This window comes from Cetorhinus maximus, chromosome 9, assembly GCF_964194155.1.
Source record: "Cetorhinus maximus chromosome 9, sCetMax3.hap1.1, whole genome shotgun sequence".
NCBI lineage: Eukaryota > Metazoa > Chordata > Chondrichthyes > Lamniformes > Cetorhinidae > Cetorhinus > Cetorhinus maximus.
Genome location: NC_135887.1, coordinates 143,963,661 through 143,988,766, shown reverse-complemented (window position 1 = coordinate 143,988,766; position 25,106 = coordinate 143,963,661). Strand labels below are relative to the sequence as shown.

The 25,106-nt window shown below is 42.8% G+C and overlaps 1 protein-coding gene across 1 annotated transcript in view; it reads right to left on the bottom strand.

Annotated features, from left to right (window-relative positions):
• Positions 1-25,106, bottom strand: part of abtb2b (ankyrin repeat and BTB (POZ) domain containing 2b) — a 313,371-nt gene that overhangs the window by 13,651 nt on the left and 274,614 nt on the right. The window contains exons 12-16 of the mRNA XM_078549577.1: positions 23,314-23,492; positions 22,948-23,053; positions 20,434-20,536; positions 11,109-11,199; positions 10,017-10,085 (exon numbers count right to left, since the gene is read on the bottom strand). Of these exons, the coding sequence (XP_078405703.1) occupies positions 10,017-10,085; positions 11,109-11,199; positions 20,434-20,536; positions 22,948-23,053; positions 23,314-23,492 (548 nt within the window). The remainder of the gene's footprint in view (positions 1-10,016; positions 10,086-11,108; positions 11,200-20,433; positions 20,537-22,947; positions 23,054-23,313; positions 23,493-25,106) is intronic.

Below are 25,106 nucleotides of genomic sequence, written 5' to 3'. Positions count from 1 at the left end.
GTTACAGGTTGCCATCCTGAAAATGCCCCACTTATCCTAACTCTGTCTTCTATTAGTTAGCCAATCCTCTATCCATGCTAATATACTACCCCCAACACCATGGGCTCTTATCTTGTTAAGTGTCCTTATGTGTGGAACCTTAACGCCTTTTGGAAATCCAAATATATTACATCGACTGATTCCCCTTTATCTATCCTGCTTGTTACCTCCTCAAAGAATTCTAATAAATTTGTCATGATTTCCCCTTCATGAAGCCATGCTGACTCTGCTTGATTAGATTATGCATTTCTAAATGCTCTGCACTACATACCTTAAAATAGACTCTATCATTTTCCCAACATTGTCCTTGCGAGCCACCTAACTAGGGAAGTAGAGAGGGCTTTAAACTGAATAATGGGGCAAGGGATCAAATTTGGGAAGGTGTGGTACACCAAAGAGTAGAGACAAGGCAAGGGAGACAGGTACTAATACGGGAAATGGTAAACAGACCGTGACAGGAAGGGACAGGGGGTACAATTCCAAAAGTAAATCAGCAGATAAGGCTAGATACTACAAAAATAATAAAAGGACAAAACTAAAGGCTCTGTATCTAAACACGCGTAGCATTCAAAACAAAACAGATGAACTGAGCGCAAATAGAAATAAGTATGAACTGATAGCCATTACAGAGACATGGCTACAGGATAACACAGATTGGGACCTGAATATTGAAGGGTATGTGACATTTAGGAATGATGGGTAGTTAAGAGACTTAGGGAGGGGTGGCTCTGTTAATTAATGATGGTAATAGCGCATTAGAGAGGGATGACCTAAGTTCAGGAAACCGGGATGTAGAAGCAGTTTGGGTTGAGATGAGGAATGATAAAGGCAAGGAGTCACTTATGGGAGTGATGTACAGGTCCCCTAACTGTAACTACACAGTAGAACAGAGTATAAAAGAAGAGATAATGGGAGCTTGTCAGAAAGATGCAGCAATAATCATGGGGGATTTTAATCTACATATGGACTGGAAAAATCAGATGGGAAAAGGCAGCATAGATGTGGAGTTCATAGAATGTTTTTGGGATAGTTTCTTGGAACAGCACATTCTGGAACCAACTAGAGAGCAGGCTACACTAGACCTGGTATTGAGCAATGAGATCGGATTAATTGATACACTCATAGTGAAGGGACCCCTAGGTAGCAGTGACCTTAATTAATATGATTGTATTTTACCATTCATTTTGAGGGAGAAATGAGTGTGTCCAAGACTAGTATTTTAAACTTAAGTAAGGGCAATTATGAGGGCATGAAAGCAAAGCTAAAGTGAACTGGAAAATGAGGGTAAGGGATATGTCAACAGAAGTTCAGTGGCAGAAATTTAAAGGGATATTTCAGAATACACAGAATATATACATTCCAATGAGAAAGAAAAATTCCAAGGGGAGGGCCCACTATCCGTGGTTAACTAAAAAAATGTTAAAGACAAGTAACATCCCAGAAATAGCTGTAAATCAGGAAATGGAAGGGAGGGAGATATTCGGGAAAATTACAATCACCAGGGAAGTGATATTGAGCAAATTGTTGGGGCTGTGGGCTGACAAATCCCCAGGTCCAGATGGACTTCACCCTAAAGCCCTGAAAGAAGTGGTTAGTGAGATAGTTGATGCACTGGTTTTAATTTTCCAAAATTCCCTGGAAAGTTCCATTAGATTGGAAAAATAGCAAATATAACATCTTTATTCAAAATGGGAGGGAGACAGAAAGCAGGAATCTATAGGCCAGTTAGCCTAACATCTGTCATAGAGGAAAAGTTAGAAGCTATTATTAAAGATGCTATAGCAGGGCACTTAGAAAAATTCAGGTCAATCAGGCAGAGTCAACATGATTCTGTAAAAGGGAAATTATGTTTAACCAGTTTATTGGAGTTCTTTGAAGGAGTCACATGTGTTGTGGATAAAGGAGAACTGGATGTACTGTACTTAGATTTCCAGAAGGCATTTGATAAAGTGCCACATCAAGGCCAGAATACTGCGCTAGTAGGTCAGGCGTGTGCCCGACACAATCGAGTACGAAATGACGTGCGATGACTTCGGGTAAGCGCCCCGATGTCACGCGACATTTCGGTCAGCGGGCACATGCGGGAGTCGGCAGCATGCCCGCTGATAATTAACAGGCCTATTAAGGCCATTAAAGTACCAAATAAATGAAAGTTTTCGCTGCCCATCCAACCTTACAGTTGGCGGGGAGGCAAAAAGGCCAAGCAGCCTTTGCATTATTTAGGAAACCTCATCCATGGGCAGGATGAGGTTTCCAACAGCAAATAAAAATAAAATTAAAATTTCAACATTTCATTTATAACATGTCCCTAGTCATGTGACAGAGTCACATGAGGGTACATGTTTTTTAACATTTTAAAATGCTTTATTAATTTTCAAAACTCTTCATCTCCCTGAGGCAGCTCTGTGCCTCAGGGAGCTTTCCCAGTACGCACCTGTGTGCAGGCGCTAAGTTCCCTGCTCACCCCCTCCCAACCGCCACACAGGCAGCGCTGAGCGCTGCCGCACACGTTTCACGCTGGGCAGGACTTAATTGGTCCACCAGTGCGAAATCGTGGTCACAGGAGACGGTTGGCTTCCTGACTGCTCCCACCGAGCCCGCCCAACGAGGGCAAAATCCTGGCCCAAAGGTTATTGCAGAAATAATAGCTCATGGTGAAGGGGGTAAGATATTGGCATGGATAGAAGATTGGCTAGTGAACAGGAAGTAGTAAGTAGGCATAAATGGGTCTTTTTCTGGTTGGCAGGATGTGACGAGTGGTGTGCCACAGGGATCAGTGCTGGAGCCTCAACCTTTTACAATTTATATAAACGACTTGGGACCGAAAGTATGATTGCTAAACTTGCTGATGACACAAAGATAGGGAGGAAAGTAAGTTGTGAAGAGGACATAAGGAGGTTACAAAAGGACATAGATAGGTTAAGTGAGTGGACAAAGATCTGGCAAATGGAGTATAATGTGGGCAAATGTGAAATTGTTCATTTTGGCCGGAAGAATGGTGAGAAATTGCAGAGCTCTGAGGTTCAGAGGGATCTGGGTGTCTGAGTATATGAATCACAGAAGGTTAGTATGCAGGTACAGCAGGTAATTAGGAAAGCAAATAGAATTTATTGTGAGGGGAATTGAATACAAAAGTAGGGAGGTTATGCTTCAGTTGTACAGGGCATTGGTGAGACCACATCTGGAGTATTGTGTACAGTACTGGTCTCCTTATTTAAAGAAATATGTCAATGCATTAGAAGCAGTTCAGAGAAGGTTTACTAGACTAATCCCAGGAATGGGTGGATTGTCTTATGAGGAAAGGCTGGACAGGTTAGGCTTGTATCCACTGGAATTTAGAAGAGTAAAAGGCGACTTGATTGAAACCTTTAAGATCCTGAGGGGTCTTGACCGGGTGGATGTGGAGATGTTTCCTCTTGTGGGAGAATCTAGAACTAGGGGTCACTGTTTAAAAATAAGGTCATTTGAGACAGAGATGAGGAGAATTTTTTTCTGAGAGTCATGAGTCTTTGGAACTCTCTTCCTCAAAAGGCGGTGGAAGCAGAGTCTTTGAATATTTTTAAGGCAGAGGTGGATAGATTCTTGATAAACAAGGGGTTGAAAGGTTATCGGGGGTAGGCAGGAATGTGGGGTTGAGGTTACATTCAGATCAGCCATGATCTTACTGAATGCTGGAGCAGGCTCGAGGGGCTGAGTGGCCTATTCCTGCTCCTAATTCGTATTTAAGCGAAAGCTTTGTTTAATTTTACTGTGTGTAACATGGTTCTTCCGTCTAGCTTACCTCCAGTTCCTCTATGGTCTATAGAGGGCAGCTGACCTGACCCTTTTGCTAAATATTCCGCATCTACTCACACAGCACACACGATTCAGCAGAATTGAATACCCCTCTGAATTCCTTGCTCAGTCTCTTGGAAACCACTTGAAATTCATTCAACACCACCTCAACAGTTCAGCTAAGATTGCCAATTCTCCTCATCGGAAAGGGGGTAAAGGATCTGGACCTTCCACTGTTATAATATCAATAGATACTCTGCCTGCCATTATACTACTGGTATCACAGTTTCCTCAGCCCTCAGATGCTTCTTCAATGACCTTCCGTCCATCATAAGGTCAGAAGTGGGGATACTCGCTGATGATTGCACAATGTTCAACACCATTCACGAATCCCCAGATACCGAAGCAGTCCATGTCCAAATGCAGCAAGACCTGGACAATATCCAGGCTTGGGGTGGCAAGTAATATTCATGCCACACAAGTGCCAGGCAATGACCAGCTTCAACAAGAGAGAATAATACCATCACCCCTTGGCATTCAATGGTATTACCATCACTGAATCCCCCACTATCAACATCCTGGGAGTTACCATTGACCAGAAACTGAACTGGACTAGCCATGTAAATACTGTGGCTACAAGAGCAGGTCAGAGGCTAGGAATCCTGTGGCAAGTAACTCACCTCCTAACTCCCCAAAGCCTGTCCACCAACTGCAAGGCACAAGTCAGGAGTGTGATGAAATACTCTCCACTTGCCTGGATGAGTGCAGCTCCCACATCACTCAAGAAGCTTGACACCGTCCAGGACAAAGCAGCCCGCTTGATTGGCACCCCATCCGCAAACATTCACTCCCTCCACCACCAACGCATAGTAGCAGCAGTGTGTACCACCTACAAGATGCTCAGAAACTCATCAAGGCTCCTTAGACAGCATCTTCCAAACCCATGACCAATACCATCCAGAAGGACAAGGGCAGCAGATAGATGGGAACACCACCACCTGGAAGTTCCCCTCCAAGTCACTCACCATCCTGACTTGGAAATATATCACCGTTCCTTCACTGTCGCTGGGTCAAAATCCTGGAACTCCCTCCCTGACAGCGCGGTGGGTGTACCTACACCACATGGACTGCAGCGGTTCAAGAAGGCAGCTCACCTCCACCTTCTCAAGGGCAACTAGGGATGGGCAATAAATGCTGGCCCAGCCAGCGAAGCCCACATCCCATGAAAAAACCTTCCCGGCATTCCATCAAAAATCACACATCAGGAAGTGTAAGAATCCATTTCCCTTTCTTTACTATTTGTTAAGCGTAATGCTGTAAATTGTCAAGTTTACTTCAGGAGAATAAAACCGCAACAGAAACATGGGAAGGAATTTTAACATGACCGAGAGTGTGGGTTTGGGCGTGGGTGGGGAGGTTAAATCCAGCAAAATTCAAAGTGCTTCGGGAAGTCTATTCCAGGTTGCTGCCTTCTGCATTTCACTGCGGCACATCAGGCTGATAGTACTGTGCAGAAGGAGGCCATTCGGCCCATCATGTCTGCACCGGCTCTCCAAATGAGCAATTCACCTAGTGCCATTCTCCCACCTTCTCTCTGTAACCCTGCACATTCTTCCTTTTCAGATAACAGCCTAATTCCCTTTGAATACCTCAATTGAACCTACCTCCACCACACTCTCAGGCAGTACATTGCAGACATAAAACACTCAGAGTGAAAAAGTTTTTTCTCATATCACTTTTGCTTCTTTTACTTTAAATCTGTGCCCCCTCGTTCTCAATCTTTTTACAGGACTGTTCCTCCCTATCTACTCTGTGCGGGCCCCTCATGATTTTGAACATCTCTATCAAATCTCCTCTCCACCTTCTCTTCTCCAAGGGAAACAGTCCTAATTTCTCCAATCTGTCTTCAAGTTCCTCATCCCTAGAACCATTCTCGTGAATCTTTTCTGCTCTCTCTCCAATGTCTTCACATCCTTCCTAAAGTGCACCGCTCAGAACTGGACGCAATACTCCATTGAGGCTGAATGGTCTTATACACAAGTTCAACATAACCACCTTGCCCTTGTCCTCTATGCCTCCATTAATAAAAACCTAGGTTACTGTGTACTTTACCAACTGCTCTCTCCATCTGTCCTGCCACCTTATATGATTTAAGCACATATACACCCAGGTCCCTCTGCTCCTGCACCCCCTTTAGAATTGTACCCTTTATTTTATATTGTCTCTCCATGTTCTTCCTACCAAAGTGAATCACTTCACATTTCTCTGCACTGAACTGCCCGTCTGCCCAGTCCATCCTTTCCAAGTTCTCCGCTATCCTCCTCATAGTTCACAAAGCTTCCAAGTTTTGTAAATAAAAATAAACAACCCTAAGTACCAAACTGATAAATAAAGTATCTGTTCTCTTAACTCTACCAATGGGTTAATGCCTGACCTGTCACACAGAGTCCCGTGTTTGATTTTGGGGTGTGCTGATTTACCTAAAGTCTCAACATCCTGAGGCTGTGGTTAGTTCCATGGCTGGAAAGACAAACTTTGGAAGGTGGAGATTCACATGAAAAATGGTCACTTGGGTGAAGCACTGGAGTGTGGCCAATGCTTATGGACCTGAACTCTAGTATCTGCCAATAGCTTGGGGAGACAGTAAAGGGACAAATTGGGGAGATGAAGACAGTACCTTTGAAATGTGCACAAGAAAATGCTGTCCTCTGAAGCGATGATTGTGTTTCTGATTTGCCATCAGGGTACCTCTAGAAACAGCAACTACTCCGGTGGAAATGGGTTTGTTTCGTTATGGTTTTCTCGATTATACAGCATATTTCCAATCTTAACTTCCATGTTACTGTGTCCATGTTAATTTAACTGGGACACCAACAATACATCAGTGAAAATTATAAACCATCTGGATCTAAGTCATCAGATCAACAAAGGAGGTGAGTGTGAACTGCCTGCTGAGACTAATTCCTGTAGGATTTAGGCTCCTCTATTGATAACATTCATTTACATCTCTAACCTTAATCCAAGTTCTTGTAGTTAAGAAGGTAAATTTTCTGAGGATTTCTGCCCGGGTTAGTGTTGAGCAGGGACTGGTTTGGCAGTCGTGTTACTTACATGCTTAACTTAGGAAATTCACTCCCACAGAGACATGAATGCACTGATACAAAATCTCAATCACATCTCACATTTTCTGGTTTAAAGCAGGATCAATAAACTGACGTTCAGAAGAATCTGCATAATTATTCCAAGATATCTTCCATCTTAGGAACTAGGAGCAGGAGTTGGCCATTCAGTCTGTTGAGCCTGTACCGCCATTTAATTACATCATTTTTAAAATTCATTCATGGGATGTGGGCTTCGCTGGCTGGGCCAGCATTTATTGCCCACCCCTAATTGCCCTTGAGAAGGTGGTGGTGAGCTGCCTTCTTGAACCACTGCAGTCCATGTGGTGTAGGTACACCCATAGTGCTGTTAGGGAGGGAGTTCCAGGATTTTGACACAGCGACAGTGAAGGAACGGCGATATATTTCCAAGTCAGGATGGTGAGTGACTTGGAGGGGAACTTCCAGGTGGTGATGTTCCCATCTATCTGCTGCCCTTGTCTTTCTAGATGGCTGTGGTCGTGGGTTTGGAAGATGCTGTCAAAGGAGCCTTGATGAATTCCTGCAGTGCATCTTGTGGATGGTACACACTGCTGCTACTGTGTGTCAATGGTGGAGGAAGTGAATGTTTGTGGATGTGGTGCCAATCATGCGGGCTGCTTTATCCTGGATGGTGTCCAGCTTCTTGAGTGTTGTGGGAGCTGCACTCATCCAGGCAAGTGGGGAATATTCCATCACATTCCTAACTTGTGCCTTGAAGATGGTGGACAGGCTTTGGGGAGTCAGGAGGTGACATATTCATCGCAAGATTCCTAGCCTCTGACCTGCTCTTGTAGCCACAGTATTTATATGGCTAGTTCAGTGCAGTTTCTGGTCAATGGTAACCCCCAGGGTGTTGATAGTGGGGGATTCAGCGATGGTAATGCCATTGAACATCAGGGGGTGATGATTGGGTTCCCTCTTGTTGGAGATGGTCATTGCCTGACACTTGTGTGGTGTGAATGTTACTTGCCTCTTGTCAGCCCAAACCTGGATATTGTCCAGGTCTTGCTGCATTTAGACATGGACTGCTTCAGTGTCTGAGGGGTCACGAATGATGCTGAACATTGTGCAAATATCAGTGAACATCCCCATTTCTGACCTTATGATGGAAGGAAGGTCATTGATGAAGCAGCTGAAGATGATTGGGCCTAGGGCACTACCCTGAGGAATCCCTGCGGTGATGTCCTGGAGCTGAGATGATTGACCTCCAACAACCACAACCATCTTCCTTTGTGCTAGGTATGACTCCAAACACCGGAGAGTTTTCCACCTGATTCCCATTGACCCCAGTTTTGCTAGGGCTGCTTGATGCCACACTCGGTCAAATGCTGCCTTGATGTCAAGGGCAGCCACTCTCACCTCACCTCGTGGCTGATCCTCTACCTCAACAGCACTTTCCCGTACTATCTTCATATCCCTTGATGTAATTAGCCTCCAGAAATCTATTGATTTTTGTCTTGATGTTCAGTGATTGAACTTCCACAGCCTCTGGGGTAGAGAATTCCAAAGATTCACCACCCTCTGAGTGAAGAAATTCCTCCTCACCTCAGTGTTAAATGGCCTGCCTTATTCTGAGGCTATGTCCCCTGGTTTTAGACTCACCAGCCAGGAGAAACATCTTCTCTACATCTACCCTGTCACACCCTGCCAGACTTCTGTAAATTTCAGTGAGATCACACCTCATTCTTCAAAACTCTAGAGGATACAGACCCAGTCACCCTGTCTCTCCTCATAAGGCAATCTCATCATCGCAGGGAATAGTCCGGTGAGCCTCTGTTGCACTCTCTCTATGGCAAGTATGCCCTTCCTTTGATGAGGAACCCTAAACTGTTCACAATACTCAGGTGTGGTCTCACCAAGGCTCCTAACATCTCCAAGTATTGATTTTTGCTGTGTGCAGATCCACGGATGCTGACAGCTATCCCGTTATCTTGGCCAGTGTTAACTTGGATCATGAGTCCTGACAGACCATTCGACTATGGGGGGCATCACAACTAAGCCTGATCCTGATGTCCACAGGTGCATCCTCTCAGAATCTCAGGATAGTGACCAAAAGCAGAAACTCTGACTAATGTTTTAGTTTAGAGTTGATTGAGACTTTGTACCTTCCCTGACTCTGCAGCACAAAGGAAATGGTTTAACTGTTGGGAAGTTAAGGCCAGTGGTTTTAATTCAATATTCATTCTCCCCGAACTGAGTTCACATCCTGAGCTATTATTTAATTCTTTTATGCTGCATTTGTTACAAATTAGCGATCAGCTCTTTAAGTTCCCACCAACTGCAAAACATGTGTGATGCCTTTAATGGTTTATTCCCCAAGCAGGGGAAATAAAAAATGGGGAGCAGGAGGAGGCTACATCGCCCTTCGAGTTTCTGGCAAAAACAAAAGTAATTTTTTGAAGTGTACAAATGTTTTGTATCCAAAGTATAAAGGATACACTTTTAAAATCACACAAATATTGTGACAGGTTGTAACGACATAACCTCCATCCAATTTGTCTTTTTGCTACTGAAACCCTCATTCACACCTTTGTCACCTTCAGATTCACCTATTCCGATGCACTCACTGTCAGCCTCCAACTCTCACTCTTAAGCTCATTGAATGCTGCCTTTTTCCTATTCCATATTAATCCTGTTTACCTATCAGCCCTGGTCCTTGCTAACCTGCACTGCATTCCCCCAGTGCCTCAAATTTAAAATGATCATCTTTGTATTTAAGTTCCTTCACAGCACCGCCATCCCTATCTCAGTAACCTCCTTCAGAACTACAACCTCCCCAGCTGAATTCTGCCTCTAACTGTGCATGTCCTCTTTGCCTGCTCATGGTAGCTTCAACTGTCTACAGGTCAGATTCTCTGAAAGTCTCTCCGCAAACATCTCCACCTTTCTGCTTTGAGACCTTCTTTAAACACACCTTCTTAACCAAGCTCACCCTTCCTAATAATTCCCTTTTTTGGTTCAACAACTACCTATTGATTGTGTCTCTGTGAAGTGCACTGGAGCTTTCCTCTGATAAATGCTTTATATAAAAGTTTTCTAGTTATATTGATAAAGTGTGCTTACCTCTAGTATGTCAGCAAGGGGTATATTTATTGACTCGATATCACCGTAATACAAGTACTGCATCATCATCTAGAGGGACAATAGGCAGCTCAGGTCAGAACAGCATTAAACAGGAATAACACTATCATTTTTTGCATTGTTCTTAAAGAAATATTCTCATCAATAATGAGACTGGGGCTTGATAGACACTTAATACGAAATGCAGCCTAATGCAAATATATCATGTTAATGAAGGAACTGATCGATATTATAATACCCAGAAACTGTGTGCAATTGGCTGAAAAGCAGAAATTTGAAAATAATTGTTGCTCACTAGTTAATGTCAATAGACAATACTTGATAGCAAGCGATAGGCCTACCAAAGTATTAAATGTAGGATGTACAAAATCCTGTTAGTAAAGTATTCTTGGTTTTGATATAGTGTATTCTTATAGTGGATCATGGAATGACACAAAATTAGTTCATCCTGTCTCTGCCCTTGTGAAGGGATCATAAATCATGGAGGCAAAACTTGGCAGTCTGCCCGCACTGTTGTTGTGTGCCCTCTGGTGGCTAGTTACATACTGCACGAAGAAACCTCGACAAAGGAAATCCAACCAGCTTCTCAATGGAAGATAAACTGAAGAATAAGGAAAATGAAGGAGAAGGAAAGTGTGAGGGCAGCGAAATACAAGAAATAAACAGAGTTCAAGACCAGAATAAAACAGAGAATGTAATTTCAGAGCTCCAAAGTTGGCCATTAACACAAAATGGCATTTGAGAGTATTATTTATTCAGTTAGCATCTCAAATACAGGAAAACCTCTGGTAATTTGAGAAATTTGCTTTCTATCCTTCAGTTAGTGTTACAATAGAAGCCTTGCACTGAACTCGGTATCGGAGAGAAGAGGTGAGACCCATTGCAGTTCACCATCGATCACATGGTTATCTTCATCTCATTACCTCATAACCTAACAACTCTTGCACCTTATTATTCTGCCATATAGAAAGGGCTGCGAACAAACATGGGGGAGGGTGAGGATAAGCGGCCAGAAACACACACTCTGGAATGCTGGTGAACATTTTGATATAAATTTCAGAAACAGATGTGCACCTGGAAGATGTGATATTTAATCTCACTGATCTCGACGTAGTTGCATGGCTGATTCTCTGGAGATGTCTTGTTAGTCAGCTGTATCTTAAACCTGAGGGGGGAGGATTGAGATAGGATTAGTTTCTGGTTAAACAATTCCATACAAATTAATAAATTTTACTTATTACTTTCCATCATTAAAATCCCTTGCTTCTTCCATATCACAGATCACTTATCAGCTGAGTATGTATGTGACAAGTGTTTCTGCTTTAATTGTTCTGACACACAGGCCAATATCCGCATTCCACCAACATTTATCTGGGTAGCGTTGGCCAAACCAGGCCTGAATGGCTGAGATGCTCATCCTGATAATGGAAATAATGTAAAGATGGGATTTCCAGTGATGGGACTGTGACTATTTCCTTTGGCAGCTTGTTCCACTGTGGGTCTGTCCTTGGGAAGAAAGCTTGTTGATACAATGTCTTAGAAACAAATGGTCTTTGTAGTTTGTGTGGATGGCCACCTCGTGTTTTGTCACTGCCCAGGGTTCCGATCCGATCCGATCCGGTCCCGTCCCACTGGTCCAGTCGATATTTTATGGAACACGGTCAGTCTGTTCTTCTCCCTCCTTTTCTGTAGTGATTCCCATTCCAAATCTTTGATCCAGGATGTGACACTGGAGTATTTCCCACACTGATTCGTGCAGAATCTTGCAGCATGCCTTATTTATTTATATCCCTCGTCATATAAGGATCCCCCACACAACCTGCACACTCCAGGGGTGGAATTTAACGCTGGTGAGATTTCATGGTCCTGCCGAAGTCAATGGACTTTTGAATAGTTTGCCACATTTTACAGCCCCACCCCCACTGCAACAGGGCCATAAAATTCCGCCCCAGGATTGGACAAACAAATGTTTGGTAAGCTGTAACTCTGGTATTTTTGTTGTGATACCAAAGATTCCTCTGTCAGAAACCCGAGACCCTGTTTACTTTGGATGGTGTCCGCTGAATGTGGAATCCCCACTGAAGATAGTTTTTAAGATGAACCCTATGTTTGGGTGTGTATCTGAAATACAAACAGAAAGTGCTGGAAAAACTCAGCAGGTCTGGCAGCATCTGTGGAGAGAGAAATAGAATTAACATTTCGAGTCCAAATGACTTCTGCAAAGCTAAAGAGAAGTAGAAATATGGTGGATTTTATACTGTTTAGGAGGGGGTGGAGCAGGTGGAATGAGACAGAAGGTCAGGAATAGGTGACAGCTAAGGAGAGATTGACAAAGGTGTCATGGAGACAAGATAAAGGGAGTGTTAGTGGTAAAGAGTAAAGAAGGTGCTGAAAGTGGCATAAAGGTAAGATTGCAAAAGGTGTTAATAGCAGAACAAGGGTCAGCACTCTGAAAGCAAAACATAAAAACAAGTGATAGGTGGTCCTATGGGGGGAAGGGGATGTATCTACCTGTTGGAGAATTTGATTACACAACTTATAGCTATCTGTTGGTGAATCCTTTTTGTTGGTGATGCACATAAAAAAAACATTTTTGGCATTGAATGCCATCTCCCATTGGTCCTGCCAGTTTTGCAATTCCAGAAGATCATCTTGCAGTGAATAATCTTGAGTTTTCCCTGATGTGTAAAAAACACAGTCATCTGCAAATAGTTTGTTTTTCTAATTTGTTGGGAAGGTCGTTTATGTCTGTCATGGGCCAGTAAGGGGCGTGCAAGGAGACAGGCGCCAGAGTGAGACGGAGATTGACTGAGCAGCAAATTAATTTCACATGGGAATTCGGTGCACAGGGGAAAGAGGTGTGGTATACAAATTATTCTAAGTCAATTAAGAAAGTAATTAAATTCAGCTAACTAAACAACATAAGACAGCCCATAAAGCAGCAGGAGTTTGGAGAGAGAGAGGGAGTTGATAAAACAGTGGAGAGAGGCAGACAGCCGGGAGTTTACAGATAAAATCTATAAGGAGTCCCATAAGTTCATTGGTTGTTAAGCATAGGCCTTTCCAGACTCAGCACAGAGGAGATGATTAATGAGTTATTATATTCGAACATACTGTAGTAAACGCCTTATATAAAGTTTAAGGTATGTCAATGCAGCTCGGCCATGTTGAATGTGCATCCTGCGGGATGTGGGAAGTCATCTAAATCTAGAGCACCCTGGATGACAAGGGAGATAGAGGTGAAGATGAAAATGAAGAATTGCGTATACGACAGATGTCAGGTAGAAAATACAATGGAGAGTCAGGCTGAATATAGAAGGACCAAGGGGGAAGTGAAAAAACTAATAAGAAAAGTAAGGTGAGAGCATAAAAAGAGACTGGTAGCGAACATAAAAGGGAATCCCAAGGCCTTCTATAAGCATGTAAATAATAAAAGGGTGGTTTAAAAAAAAGAGTTGGGCCGATTAGGGATAAAAAAAAGGGATTTGCATGTGGAGGCAGGAGAAATAGTGAAGGTACTAAACGAGTACTTTGCATCTGTCTTTATGAAGGAAGATGATGTTACCCAGGCCAAGGTGAGAGAAGAGGCAACTGGTATACTAGAATAATTTACAGATGAGAAGGAGGTGGTGTTGGAAAGGTTATCTTTAGTTAAAATAGATAAGATACCAGGGCCAGATGAGATGCATCCAAGAGTTACTGAGGGAAGTGAGAGTGGAAATTGCAGAGGCACCAGTGATAATCTTCCAGTCTTCCTCAGACACAGGGGAGGTGCCAGAGGACTGGAGAATTGTGAATGTTAAACCCTTGTTCAAAAAGTGTGCAAGGATAAAGCCGGCAACTACAGACCAGTCAGTTTGACCTCAGTGATAGGGAAACTTCTAGAAACTACAGTTCGGGACAAAATCAATAATCACTTAAACAAGTGCAGGATAATTAAGGAAAGCCAGCATTGGTTCATCAAGGGAAAAACATGTTTATCTAACTTGCTGGAGTTTTTTGAGGAGGTAGCAGAGAAGGTTGATAAAGGAAATGCTGTTAATGTGGTGTATATGGATTTTCAAAAGGCATTTGATACAGTGCCACACAACAGACTTGTGAGCAAAATTCTAGCTCATGGAATAAAAGGGAAAGTAGGCACTTGGATAAGAAATTGGCTGAGTGACCGGACACAGAGAGTAGTGATAAATGGTTGTTTTTCAGATTGGAGGAAGGTTTGTAGTGGAGTTCCTCAGGAGTCAGTGTTGGGACCCTTGCTCTTCCTGATATATATTAATGACCAAGACCCTGGTGGTCAGGGCATGATTTCAAAATTTGCAGATGATATGAAGATTGGAAATGTTGTCAACTGTGATGAGGATAGTCTTGAATTTCAAAAGGACATATTTTTTATTCAACCATGGGATGTGGGCTTCACTGGCTGGGCCAGCATTTATTGCCCATCCCAGTTGCCCTTGAGAAGGTGGTGGTGAGCTGCCTTCTTGAACCACTGCAGTTCATGTGGTGTAGGTACACCCACAGTGTTGTTAGGGAGAGTTCCAGGATTTTAACCCAGTGACAGTGAAGGAACAGCAATATATTTCCAAGTCAGGATGGTGAGTGGCTGGGAGGGGAACTTCCAGGTGATGGTGTTTCCATGTATCTGCTGCCCTTGTCCTTCTAGATGCTAGTGCTCATGGGTTTGGAAGGTGCTGTCAAAGGAAACATGTAAGCAAATGCCACTTGATAGCACTGTTGATGACCCCTTCCATTACTTTGCTAATGATGGAGAATAGACTGATGGGGCGGTAACTGGCCAGGCTGGATTTGTCCTGCTTTTTGCTTAGTTACCACTACATAAGTGTATAGAACTGATGAATCTCTGAGTCTCTAAAGTGTAGAGGTAATCTGCTGGTACACCCAGATCTTGTAATGATAATCTTCTCTGGTGGTTTCTTTAATTGCTCACAGTGATCTGTGAGATTGTCATTCTTCAATGTTGTTCCTGGTTGCATTTGGGATCTTGCCCTTGATGCAATCAGTTCATATGGTGATTGAGGAGCTGGAATGGATGTGATTTGTCCTCAGCTACACCTCACCATTATGCCTTTGTGTGTAATGAGTCCATAGGACCTTGGCTCCAAACAAATCCTTGTCTCCTCAGCTTGTTGTCACGTACCTTCTGTGGGATCCTGATAGGGACTTGCCCCAACTCTAAATTTTGCAATTCTGTACCCGCATTTTTATTGTGTACGTTGATCAACTTCTCCTACAGTTCTAAAAGTTGTTCTCTAGTTTCTGAGAGAGTAGAATGGGTAAGAGAAGGTAAATTGTTAGACCGGTCTACCAAACATGAGCTCTGCCAGTGATGGGACAGTTGCACTTAAAGGTGCTGCTCTCAGATGTAACATTGCAATGTGTAGATCTTACTTGGTCTGTCTACATTTAAGAATTAGGGATTTCACCATGTGAATCATTCGTTCAGCTAGTCCGTTAGATCTAGGATAATGAGGAGAAGAAGTAGTGTGATCGATGTTCCATTTACCAATAAATTGTGGACCGTTATCTACAATGATCTCTCTAGACACACCAAATAAACTGAAAATAGCTGTGAGAGTGTGCGTCACAGTTGTGCTTGATGTATTGTGCAATTGTCGAATAATGGGGCACCTGGTAACATAGTCAATGATGACGATAAAGTTAGTATCATGGACATGAAAGTGGTTGGATGTGATTTTGGACCAATGATTCGTAGAAACTTCATGTGGAATGAATGGTTCTTTGTGCTGGCTTGGCATATGCTCTTGACATGCCTCACACTTCTTGATGATGACTTAAATATCGTTCACACCCAGCCAATAGACTGTCTCTCTTGCAAGTTTTCTCATCTGATCTGTGCCCATGTGTGAGTGATGAAGTTATTGAAGAATAATGGGTTGCACAGATTTTGGTATGGTGACCTGTCTGCCTTTAAAGATGACTCCCCCGGAGATGCCTAGCTCATCCCGGTAAGGCCAAAATGGAGTCACGTGTTCATGGACATGCTGAATTGAATCAGGCCATCCTTCAATGATGGTTTTCCACAGTCTGTGGAGTATGGAATCTTTCACCATTTCTTCTTGTAGCTTCTGACATTTGCATTGCACAAAATGTACCAGATCAATTTGGAAAACATCTTTAATGTCAATGAAGTCAACTTTAGACGCAAGGATCTATCTTTTGTTTTTGCTGGGCTAGACAATCTGCTAAGTGTATCCGATGGGACCATCGAGTTACCCGGCTTGTATCTAATCACTCATTCATAACCTTGAATCTTTATCAAGAGACGTTGCAATCTTGGGCGGTGCCCTGGTCAATGGTTTTCACCAAATCATCTCCATGGTTGTGGTCAATCTCTACCACTAATCTTCTGCCAAATGGATAGGTATGAAAACGCATGATACCAAACAGCTCGATGTTGGAGTATTTGGATTGTGTTACAGACCGAGATTTTGAAGCAAATGCAACCGGTTTGCCTTTTTGTAGTCTTGACTTTTGTGAGGCACCCGTCTCCAATGTAGTTGTCTCCCTAGGATTGTAAAATTACAACCTCGATGTTTCTGATAAAGACGGTTTCAGTGTTTCAAAGAGATATCGGTGATCTTCATACCACAGGAAAGGCACATCCTTACTCAACAATTCCCTTTGCAATGACGATCTTTGAGTGAAATTGAAAATGTGCGGAGATAAGAAAGTAAAAAGGCCTAGATACCTTCGCAGATCATCCTTATCTTGAGCTGTTGCTATGGCTTGTATATTCTCTATTTTACTGGAATAAGTAGAATTGAAGAAACTGACCTGCTGCAAGTTGATGGTCCACTTCAGACTGTTCAGAACACCAAACCTTCATTACAAACTGCTTGCATTAATAAGTGCATCTTGCTTTTTTCTTCCCATAATGGCAATGTCATCGGAGATATAGATGCACCCTGGCACAATGCATGTAATGTGGTCCATGTGAGCTCTAACAGCCCAAAAGGAAGCCACTGAAAATAATATCATCTGAATGGGGTATGAAATGTAATAAGCTCTTGGGACTTCTTGCAAGATATACTGACCAGTAGTCACATTTAGCATCAAGCCTCAAGAAGAATTTTGTACCTACAAATCTCGGATTTAACTCTTCTAATATGGGTATTTTGTAAGGACAATGTTTCAAAGCTCCATTTAAATGCTATGGATTGGGGCAAACTCTCAATGATCCGTCTTTCTTTATGACACAAGTAATTCAGCTGCACCAGCCTGTGTGTTCCTGTCCTCTTTTAATGATTCTGTCTTTCTCCATTTTGTACTGTTCGACCTTTAATTTGTCTTGTAAGTGGATGCTGCACTTAGCAGTGGATCAATGGGCGGTATAATCGCAACCTTCTCTGACCCAATTTTTGAGGTATTTTTGTTGTTGGACTCTCCCTCGCTCGTTATTGATCCGGCCCACACCCTGGTCACTCACCTTTCCTGACTGAGAAAACCCGGTACTGGTCCTCTCGACGCGCTGTCCCACTCACAGAACTGACAGACTATGTGCTGCAATGTCACCACGAGGGATCCATCTGTTTACCAGCTCTTTATTTGAACGCTGTGTCTTCAAAGCTTTTCTGTGCAGTCACAATACTGCAATTTCAACACTCTCCGATGCCACCGCGATCTGACTAAAATTTTGAGGGTTATCTCATACAATCAGCACATGTCACTTAGAGGCAACCATTGCTGCACAGCATGTCATGTTTTTATAATGATATAAAGGCACCAATCACTCATGAGGGATTGGGTAAACACATTGTGGGTTCATTATTAATTCCAGGACTGTGTGAACAGTTAAATGCACAGAAAGCTTGAAGATATCAGAGCTGCAGAGTTGTGCGTGTGTGCTCAATTGACAGCAAAAGTAAAACTAAAGCTGGGTTGCATCACATACTTCCTTTCTAGTGATGTCATGCTGCAGCCCTTTAACGACATATTACAACAGGTAAGTTGCTGCAATCTTGTAAATGGTACACACTGTTGCCACTGCGCATCGGTGGTGGAGACAGTAAATGTTTAAGGTGGTGACTGGGGTGCCAATCAAGTGGGTTACTTTGTCCTGAATGGTGTCAAGCTTCTTGAGTGTTGGTGGAGCTGCACTCATCCAGGCAAGTGGAAAGTATTCCAACACACTCCTGACTTGTGCCTTGTAGATGATGGACAGGCTGAGGGGAGTCAGAAAGTGATAAGCCACACTCCACTGCTGATTTTTCCAATTTAGTCGTCAATATTTTAACAATCAAATAACTCGCAGTACTTATAGCCAGTTCAATGCAAGAGGACTTCAGTACAGGGGTAAAGATGTCTTACTGAAGCTGTACAGGACCTTGGTGAGATCACACCTGGAGTAATGTGTGCAGTTTTGGTCTCCTTACCTAAGAAAGGATATTCTTGCCATAGAGGGGGTGCAGCGAAGGTTCACTAGACTGATTCCTGGGATGGCAGGATTGTTGTACGAGGAGAGATTGGGCCGACTAGGCCCTGTATTCACTGGAGTTTAGAAGAATGAGAGAGGATCTCATTGAAACATATTAAATTCTGACAGGGGCGGACAGACTGGATGCAGGGATGATGTTTCCTCTGGCTGGGGGTGTCTAGAACAAGGGGTCACAATCTCAGGATGTGGGGTAGGCCATTTAGGACTGTGATGAGGAGAAACTTCTTCACTCAAGGTGGTGAACCTGTGGAATTCTCTATCAGAGCCTGTGGAGGGCAAGTCAGTGAATATATTTAAGAAGGAAGTAGATAAATTTCTGGACTCTAAAGGCATCAAGGGGTATGGGGAGAGAGCAGGAGTATGGTGTTGAGATAGAGGATCAGCCATGATCATATTGAATGGCGGCGCAGGCTCGAAGAGCCAAATGACCTACTCCTGCTCCTAGTTTCTATGTTTCTAAAGATTATAACACATGTTACTGCATTCATCAGCAGCCCAAAATGATCATTTTCATATGGACACACTGCCTATATTGCTTTTAGCAGCAGTGTAGTACAGTCTACTTCTATGATGACGCATACTATGTCCCCGTAACTTTACAATGGTGAATAACATTGAACAGTGGAGAATTTGAAACCAAAGTACAAAATTTGTGTACAGGTCCATATGTAAAGTTATTACTCAAAGTGCTTAGCATTTTTCTGTATACAGTACAGCCTTGAGCGATTAGCCTTTCATGGACTGGCAGCCAGTATACTGGGCATATTTTTAATGAAGGCTGTTTGAACACAGTGCAATTCAAGAAATACAAATCCATTGAATAAGACACCAATGTCAATTAATTTAATTTAAATGCATCTATGATTTAAAGAAAAACACCATAAGGGTGAGGTTAGACACTGCCAGACAACCTGCTGGATCTGAGCACAGGAACCATTTGTATTGAGAAGCGTAACTTGTGGCACAATTGACACTGGGCTTTGGGCATCTTTAAAATGTGACTGGTGAGGCTTGGACACCTGTTGTGTATTGTCAGGCAGCTCATCGGCAAAGTGGATGTAAATTTCAGGCTGCTGGCCCATAAAGGGGGAATCCACAGCGACCCGAAGTCAATCTTTGGAGGGGTTGATTGAGAGGGAGGGGGTCGATCAGTAGGGGGTGCAGTCTTCAGGGCTGCTGTGGAGCTCAGGAGCAGCACTCTTAAAAACTGCTGATTAAGTTGGATGTAAACTTGACTATATTGAAAGCAGCGGGCCCCCCATCAGCTGTGCTCAGGCAGCCCAACTTTACTTGATGTTTTATCACCTATTTGCATCTGGCAACAGCATGAGCCCAGGATGCCTTTACTTCAGCTTCTGCCAATATGGTGGATGATGCACTTTTGGTGCACGTACTCACTGCACGTCATATTGGACCCTTAGGCACCATTTTTACATCAACAAATGTCGAGACTTCTATTTTTAATGAATAATAAAAGGGTTTAGGTTCCAAATGGGTGCACAATAAATGGCACAACCTAAAATGATAGAACCATCTTATACTCAGTGTTACTTACAATTATTAATTGTCCCAAGGACACAGTCTAGAAATGAAATATCATAGTAAGAATATTCGGGGTTTCATGGCGCATGGATTGCAGAACAGGGGAATTCAGGTCTGATCACTAATCCCAGCTAACTATCGATTCCATCTGCCTTGCAGAGTGAGGCACCAAATGAAGTGTAGATTGTCTCAGTGAGGGGAGGGGAGAGGAGAAATAATTGGCTGGGGAGAGTCTTCATTAGCAACTGTGTTCTCATGTTGCTGATGGTGACTGTGGCAGGACAGTGGAAGAGTCAGTAGTTGAGGTTTATGAGCTGCACGACATCAGAGATAAAAATGGATAGAAATTGAAAACAAATATTTGTGGTGTTTTCTCATTACCTGTTTGAGGCAGTAATTAGGAGAACTCTATTTGCATAAAAAGGCTTTCCTTCCACTAAGAATGTTATGTCCGACATTTCCTTATTATTCAGAAAGTGAGGATCTGAAAAAACAAAAATATTTTATGCTCAAATGGAAAGTTTGAAAAATGAAAGGAGTTTCCTACACATTCTGACAGGGGTGGTGGGGGGATCAGGGGAAGAGAATGGAAGAAGAACAGACGATGAATACCAATGTTCTGCTAGTCAATAAAGATGTGGTTTTTGGGGGAACATTCCTCTGGGGACTGAGGGGGAAGAGTATTTCCTCAGATGTTAGTTGATTGTCAATCTGTGCTAACAGGTTTTGCTCCATGAGAATGGTCTGATTAAGGAGACAATTTAATTTCCCTGAGGATTGCATCAATTAATAAGTTCCACTGCTTCAGGTTTCTGTGATTAAACTGCTGAATGTATGTGTGAATATTCACTTTGATAAGGAATATATGAATTAGGAGCAGGAGTAGGCCATTCGGCCCCTCAAGCCTGCTCCGCCATTCGATACGATCATGGCTGATCTGATTATGGTCTCAACTTTCCTGTCTACTCCTGATACCTTTTGGCTCTCTTGTCAGTCAAGGATCTATCTAAGTCAGCCTCAAAGATATTCAATGACCCAGCCTCTGCTGCTCTCTGGTGAAGAGAGTTCCACAGACTAATGATCCTTTGACAGAAAAAAATTCTCTTCATTTCCATCTTAAATGGGAGAAACTTTATTTTTAAACTGTGTCCCCTAGTTCTAGTCTCTCCTCCGAGGGGAAACATCCTCTCAGCATCCACCCTGTCAAGCGCCCTCAGGATGTTATATATTTCAATAAGATCACCTCTCAATCTTCCCATTTCCAATGGACACAGGCCCAACCTGTCCAACCTAACCCCCATCCCAAGAATCAGTCAAGTGAACCTTCTGTGAGCTGCTTCTAATGCAATTATATCCTTCCTTAAATAAGGAGACCAAAACTGTACACAGTACTCCAGATTTAGCCTTACTAACGCCCTGTTCAGCTGTAGCAGAACTTCCCGACTTTTATATTCCACATTCCTCTGAAATAAACAACAACTTTCCATTTGTCGTCCTAATCACTTGCTGTATCTGCACACTAACCTCTTGTGATTCATGTACCAGGACACCTAGATTATTTTCTCCCGCAGGGTTCTGCAATCTCCCTCTATTTAAATAACATACTGCTTTTCTATTCAGGCATTTTAACCTAATATCTGTCAAAGGGAAAATACTAGAATCTATTATTAAGGGTGTTGTAGCAGGGCACTTAGAAAATCTTAATGCAATCAGGCAGACATGGTTTTGTGAAAGGGAAATCATGTTTGACTAATTTGTTATACTTCTTTGAGGAAGTAACAAGGAGGGTGAATAAAGGGGAACCTGTAGATGTGGTGTAGTTGGATTTTCAAACGGCATTTGATAAGGTTCCACGTTGTGCAGTCATCAGTGAACATCCCCACTTCTGACCTTATGATGGAAGGAAGGTCATTGATGAAGAAGCTGAAGATGGTTGGGCCGAGGACACTACCCTGAGGAACCCCTGCAGTGATGTCCTGGAGCTGAGATGACTGACCTCCAACAACCACAACCATCTTCCTTTGTGCTAGGTATGACTCTAACCAGTGGAGAGTTTTCCCCTGACTCCAGTTTTGCCAGGGCTCCTTGATGCCACACTCGGTCAAATGCTGCCTTGATGTCAAGGGCAGTCACCCTCGCCTCACCTCAGGAGTTCAGCACTTTTGTCCATGTTTGAACCAAGGCTGTAATGAAGTCATGAGCTGAGTGACCCTGGCAGAACCCAAACTGGGCGTCAGTGAGCAGGTTATTGCTAAGCAAGTGTTGCTTGATAGCACTGTTGGTGACCCTTTCCATCACTTTAATGATGATGGAGAGTAGACAGATGGGGCGGTAATTGGCCAGGTTGGATTTGTCCTGCTTTTTGTGTACAGGACATACCTGGGCAATTTTCCATGTTACTGGGTAGATGCCAGTGTTGTAGCTGTACTGGAACAGCTTGGCTAGGGGAGCACAAGCCTTCAATACTATTGCCGTAATATTATCAGGGCCTATAGCCTTTCCTGTTGTGGTTCAAACACCAGAGTCTGTGCTGACCTATTCTTAAGGGGCAGCCAGGGCACTACAGTTCACCACAGCAGTCCTACTCACAATGATTATCGAGTGATTGCTGTTTGGAAGTGTACATATATGTACATCATGTGTGCATTAGATGCCTGCTGTGATTGTAAAGCTTGCCAACAATCTTAGGGGCTGATTTAACTGTTCCTGCTGGTGGGAAATGGGCAGCACCCAGTCATTTGCCCATTTCTCACTGTACACAATCTCTCTCACATTGATTTCAATGCTCACATATGAAGAATAGATGCTTGGATGAGGAACTGGAGATGGACCATGGATTGGTATGAAAGAGAGAAGGGACAGAATAAAATGTTTCATTCAGCACCCAGCACTCACCTAATCGAGGAGGAAGCATTCTCTTTGATTCAGGGATACTAGGAATAGGACCATTGCCATAGCAATGTACAAAGATAGAAGCTAGCTGCTGGTTGAGTGTATCATTCTGTAGAAAGAGTGAAAAACAACATGATGCTTCGGGTAAGTCACAAACCAAATCCAAACAGAAAATCGGATCCTGAAATGCATCAATTGTTAAAATAATTATCAATTTTCTTTCAATTCAATGTTGTTACCTGAGTTCTAATTCAGCTGGATTTAATAATTTTATGGAGGAAAGAGTAGGTTTTATGCATCCTACTTCATGACATCCCTGGGCCAGTTATATCATATGACAATATCATAACAAAACTGAAAGCATTCTACCTTGCTAACCCTAAGAATGTCAAACATCAGTGGAAGTCCCTCATGGATCAGCTCCTCATTATAATCCTCCTCTTTGATTGCAGTGAATTCCCGTAACAGGTAATGCATCACAGGATACCTGCACTGATGGTATGAGGTCCTCAGAGACTCAATCCACACGTGTAGTTTCCATGGGACACCTGCAGGATAAAAAAGACTGAGAACTGAAGCTGTATTTATTTATACTAGTGCTGTACATTGTTGACCCTTTACCGGTTAGTCTTACAGTGTTCCTGCATCAAATATATAATGTAACTGTTAGGAACTAGAGATAGTTTAAGTAAGTTATATGTGTATTTGTGGATGTTAGGAGTTGAGTTTCAGCTTTAAGTTTAAGTTTGATTTGTAATTCTGTATTGGTTTGTTAAGAAAGGGAGAACTTTAATTTAGTTCCACTTTAAAAGATGCCTGCATTTTAATGAAGGTTACAACTCTTGAAGGGGAGTTAAAACAAACACAAGGTAGAAAAAACTGGGCTGTTGCCAAGCAACAGTAGGCCCAAGCAGGGACCCACAGAGGGAAAGAACAGGAATCTGGAAAAGGTCCTGTTAAATTAAGAGTGAGGAGCAGAGAAAGGCACCAAGCTTAAAGGGAGAAAGCTACAGGACACAGGCTTAAAGCAAAGAGGGCTTGCAAGAAGCCAGAAGATCTAAGGAGATAGCCGAAGGTCTGTAACCCCTTATTCTGAGCATGTGAAGCTGTGGTGTTCTGATGGCACGGCTGAGTCTGAGAGAGAGTGTGTGGAAGGAAGGTTGTACATGGTGATCTGGAGAGAGGAACATCGGGAAGAGTGTTCAAAACCCTAGAGGTGGACCCTTGTGGAAGGCGTCTGAGAGAAAGCGTCATTTGGGAAAAGATTCCAAAGCAGGCTATGTCAGAGTGGAGATTGGAAACCATTATGTGAAAGACAGAAAGAAAAACCGAAAATGCTGGAAAAACTCAGCAGGTCTGACAGCATCAATGGGGAGAAAAACAGAGTTAACGTTTCGAGTCCGTATGACTCTTTTTCAGAGCTCTGAAGGAGAGTCATATGGACTCGAAACATTAACCCTGTCTTTCTCTCCACAGATGCTGTCAGACCTGCTGAGTTTTTCCAGCATTTTTGATTTTTGTTTAAGATTTCCAGCGTCTGCAGTATTTTGCTTTTATCTTAGTGTGAAAGACGGAGTCCACAGAGAGACCGGTTGACTCACGGTGTGACAAGCACCAGGAGGGGGAGGGGTCAATGAGAGGTCCATTGAATCTGTTTGGCCGGCATCTGTCACTTAGTTTCAGAGTGTGGTGCGCCTAACCACAGGTCGTCTATTGGTTTACATGGACTGTTTACTTACTGTGAACATTAGCATATAAAATAGCTTTTGTAACTTGTGTTATCCTTACGAATCTGTATATATCTGCAAAGTTATAGTTATGGGTGAAGGAGTAGTGTAATATAGTTCATCTTTTCTTGTTTAATGTGTGTTTTATTCTCTCGTTAAAAGCTCATCAGCTGACTCCTGTGACTCTGTTCAGTAGCCACTTTCCACATTTCTAAACAAAAAATAAAAGTTAAGATCTATCAAGCCAGGTTCCACCCTGGGGTCTGATTTGTCCAGCAGTAACCTCAGCTGCGATCATAACAGTAACAGAGCAAATTTAAAAAGCTTGGAATAAAAAAGAATATTTTACTTAAATGATTCATTCCAGAGACTTTACTTATTCATTCATGGCTTGTGGGCATCGCTGGCTAGGCCAGCATTTATTGCCGATACCTA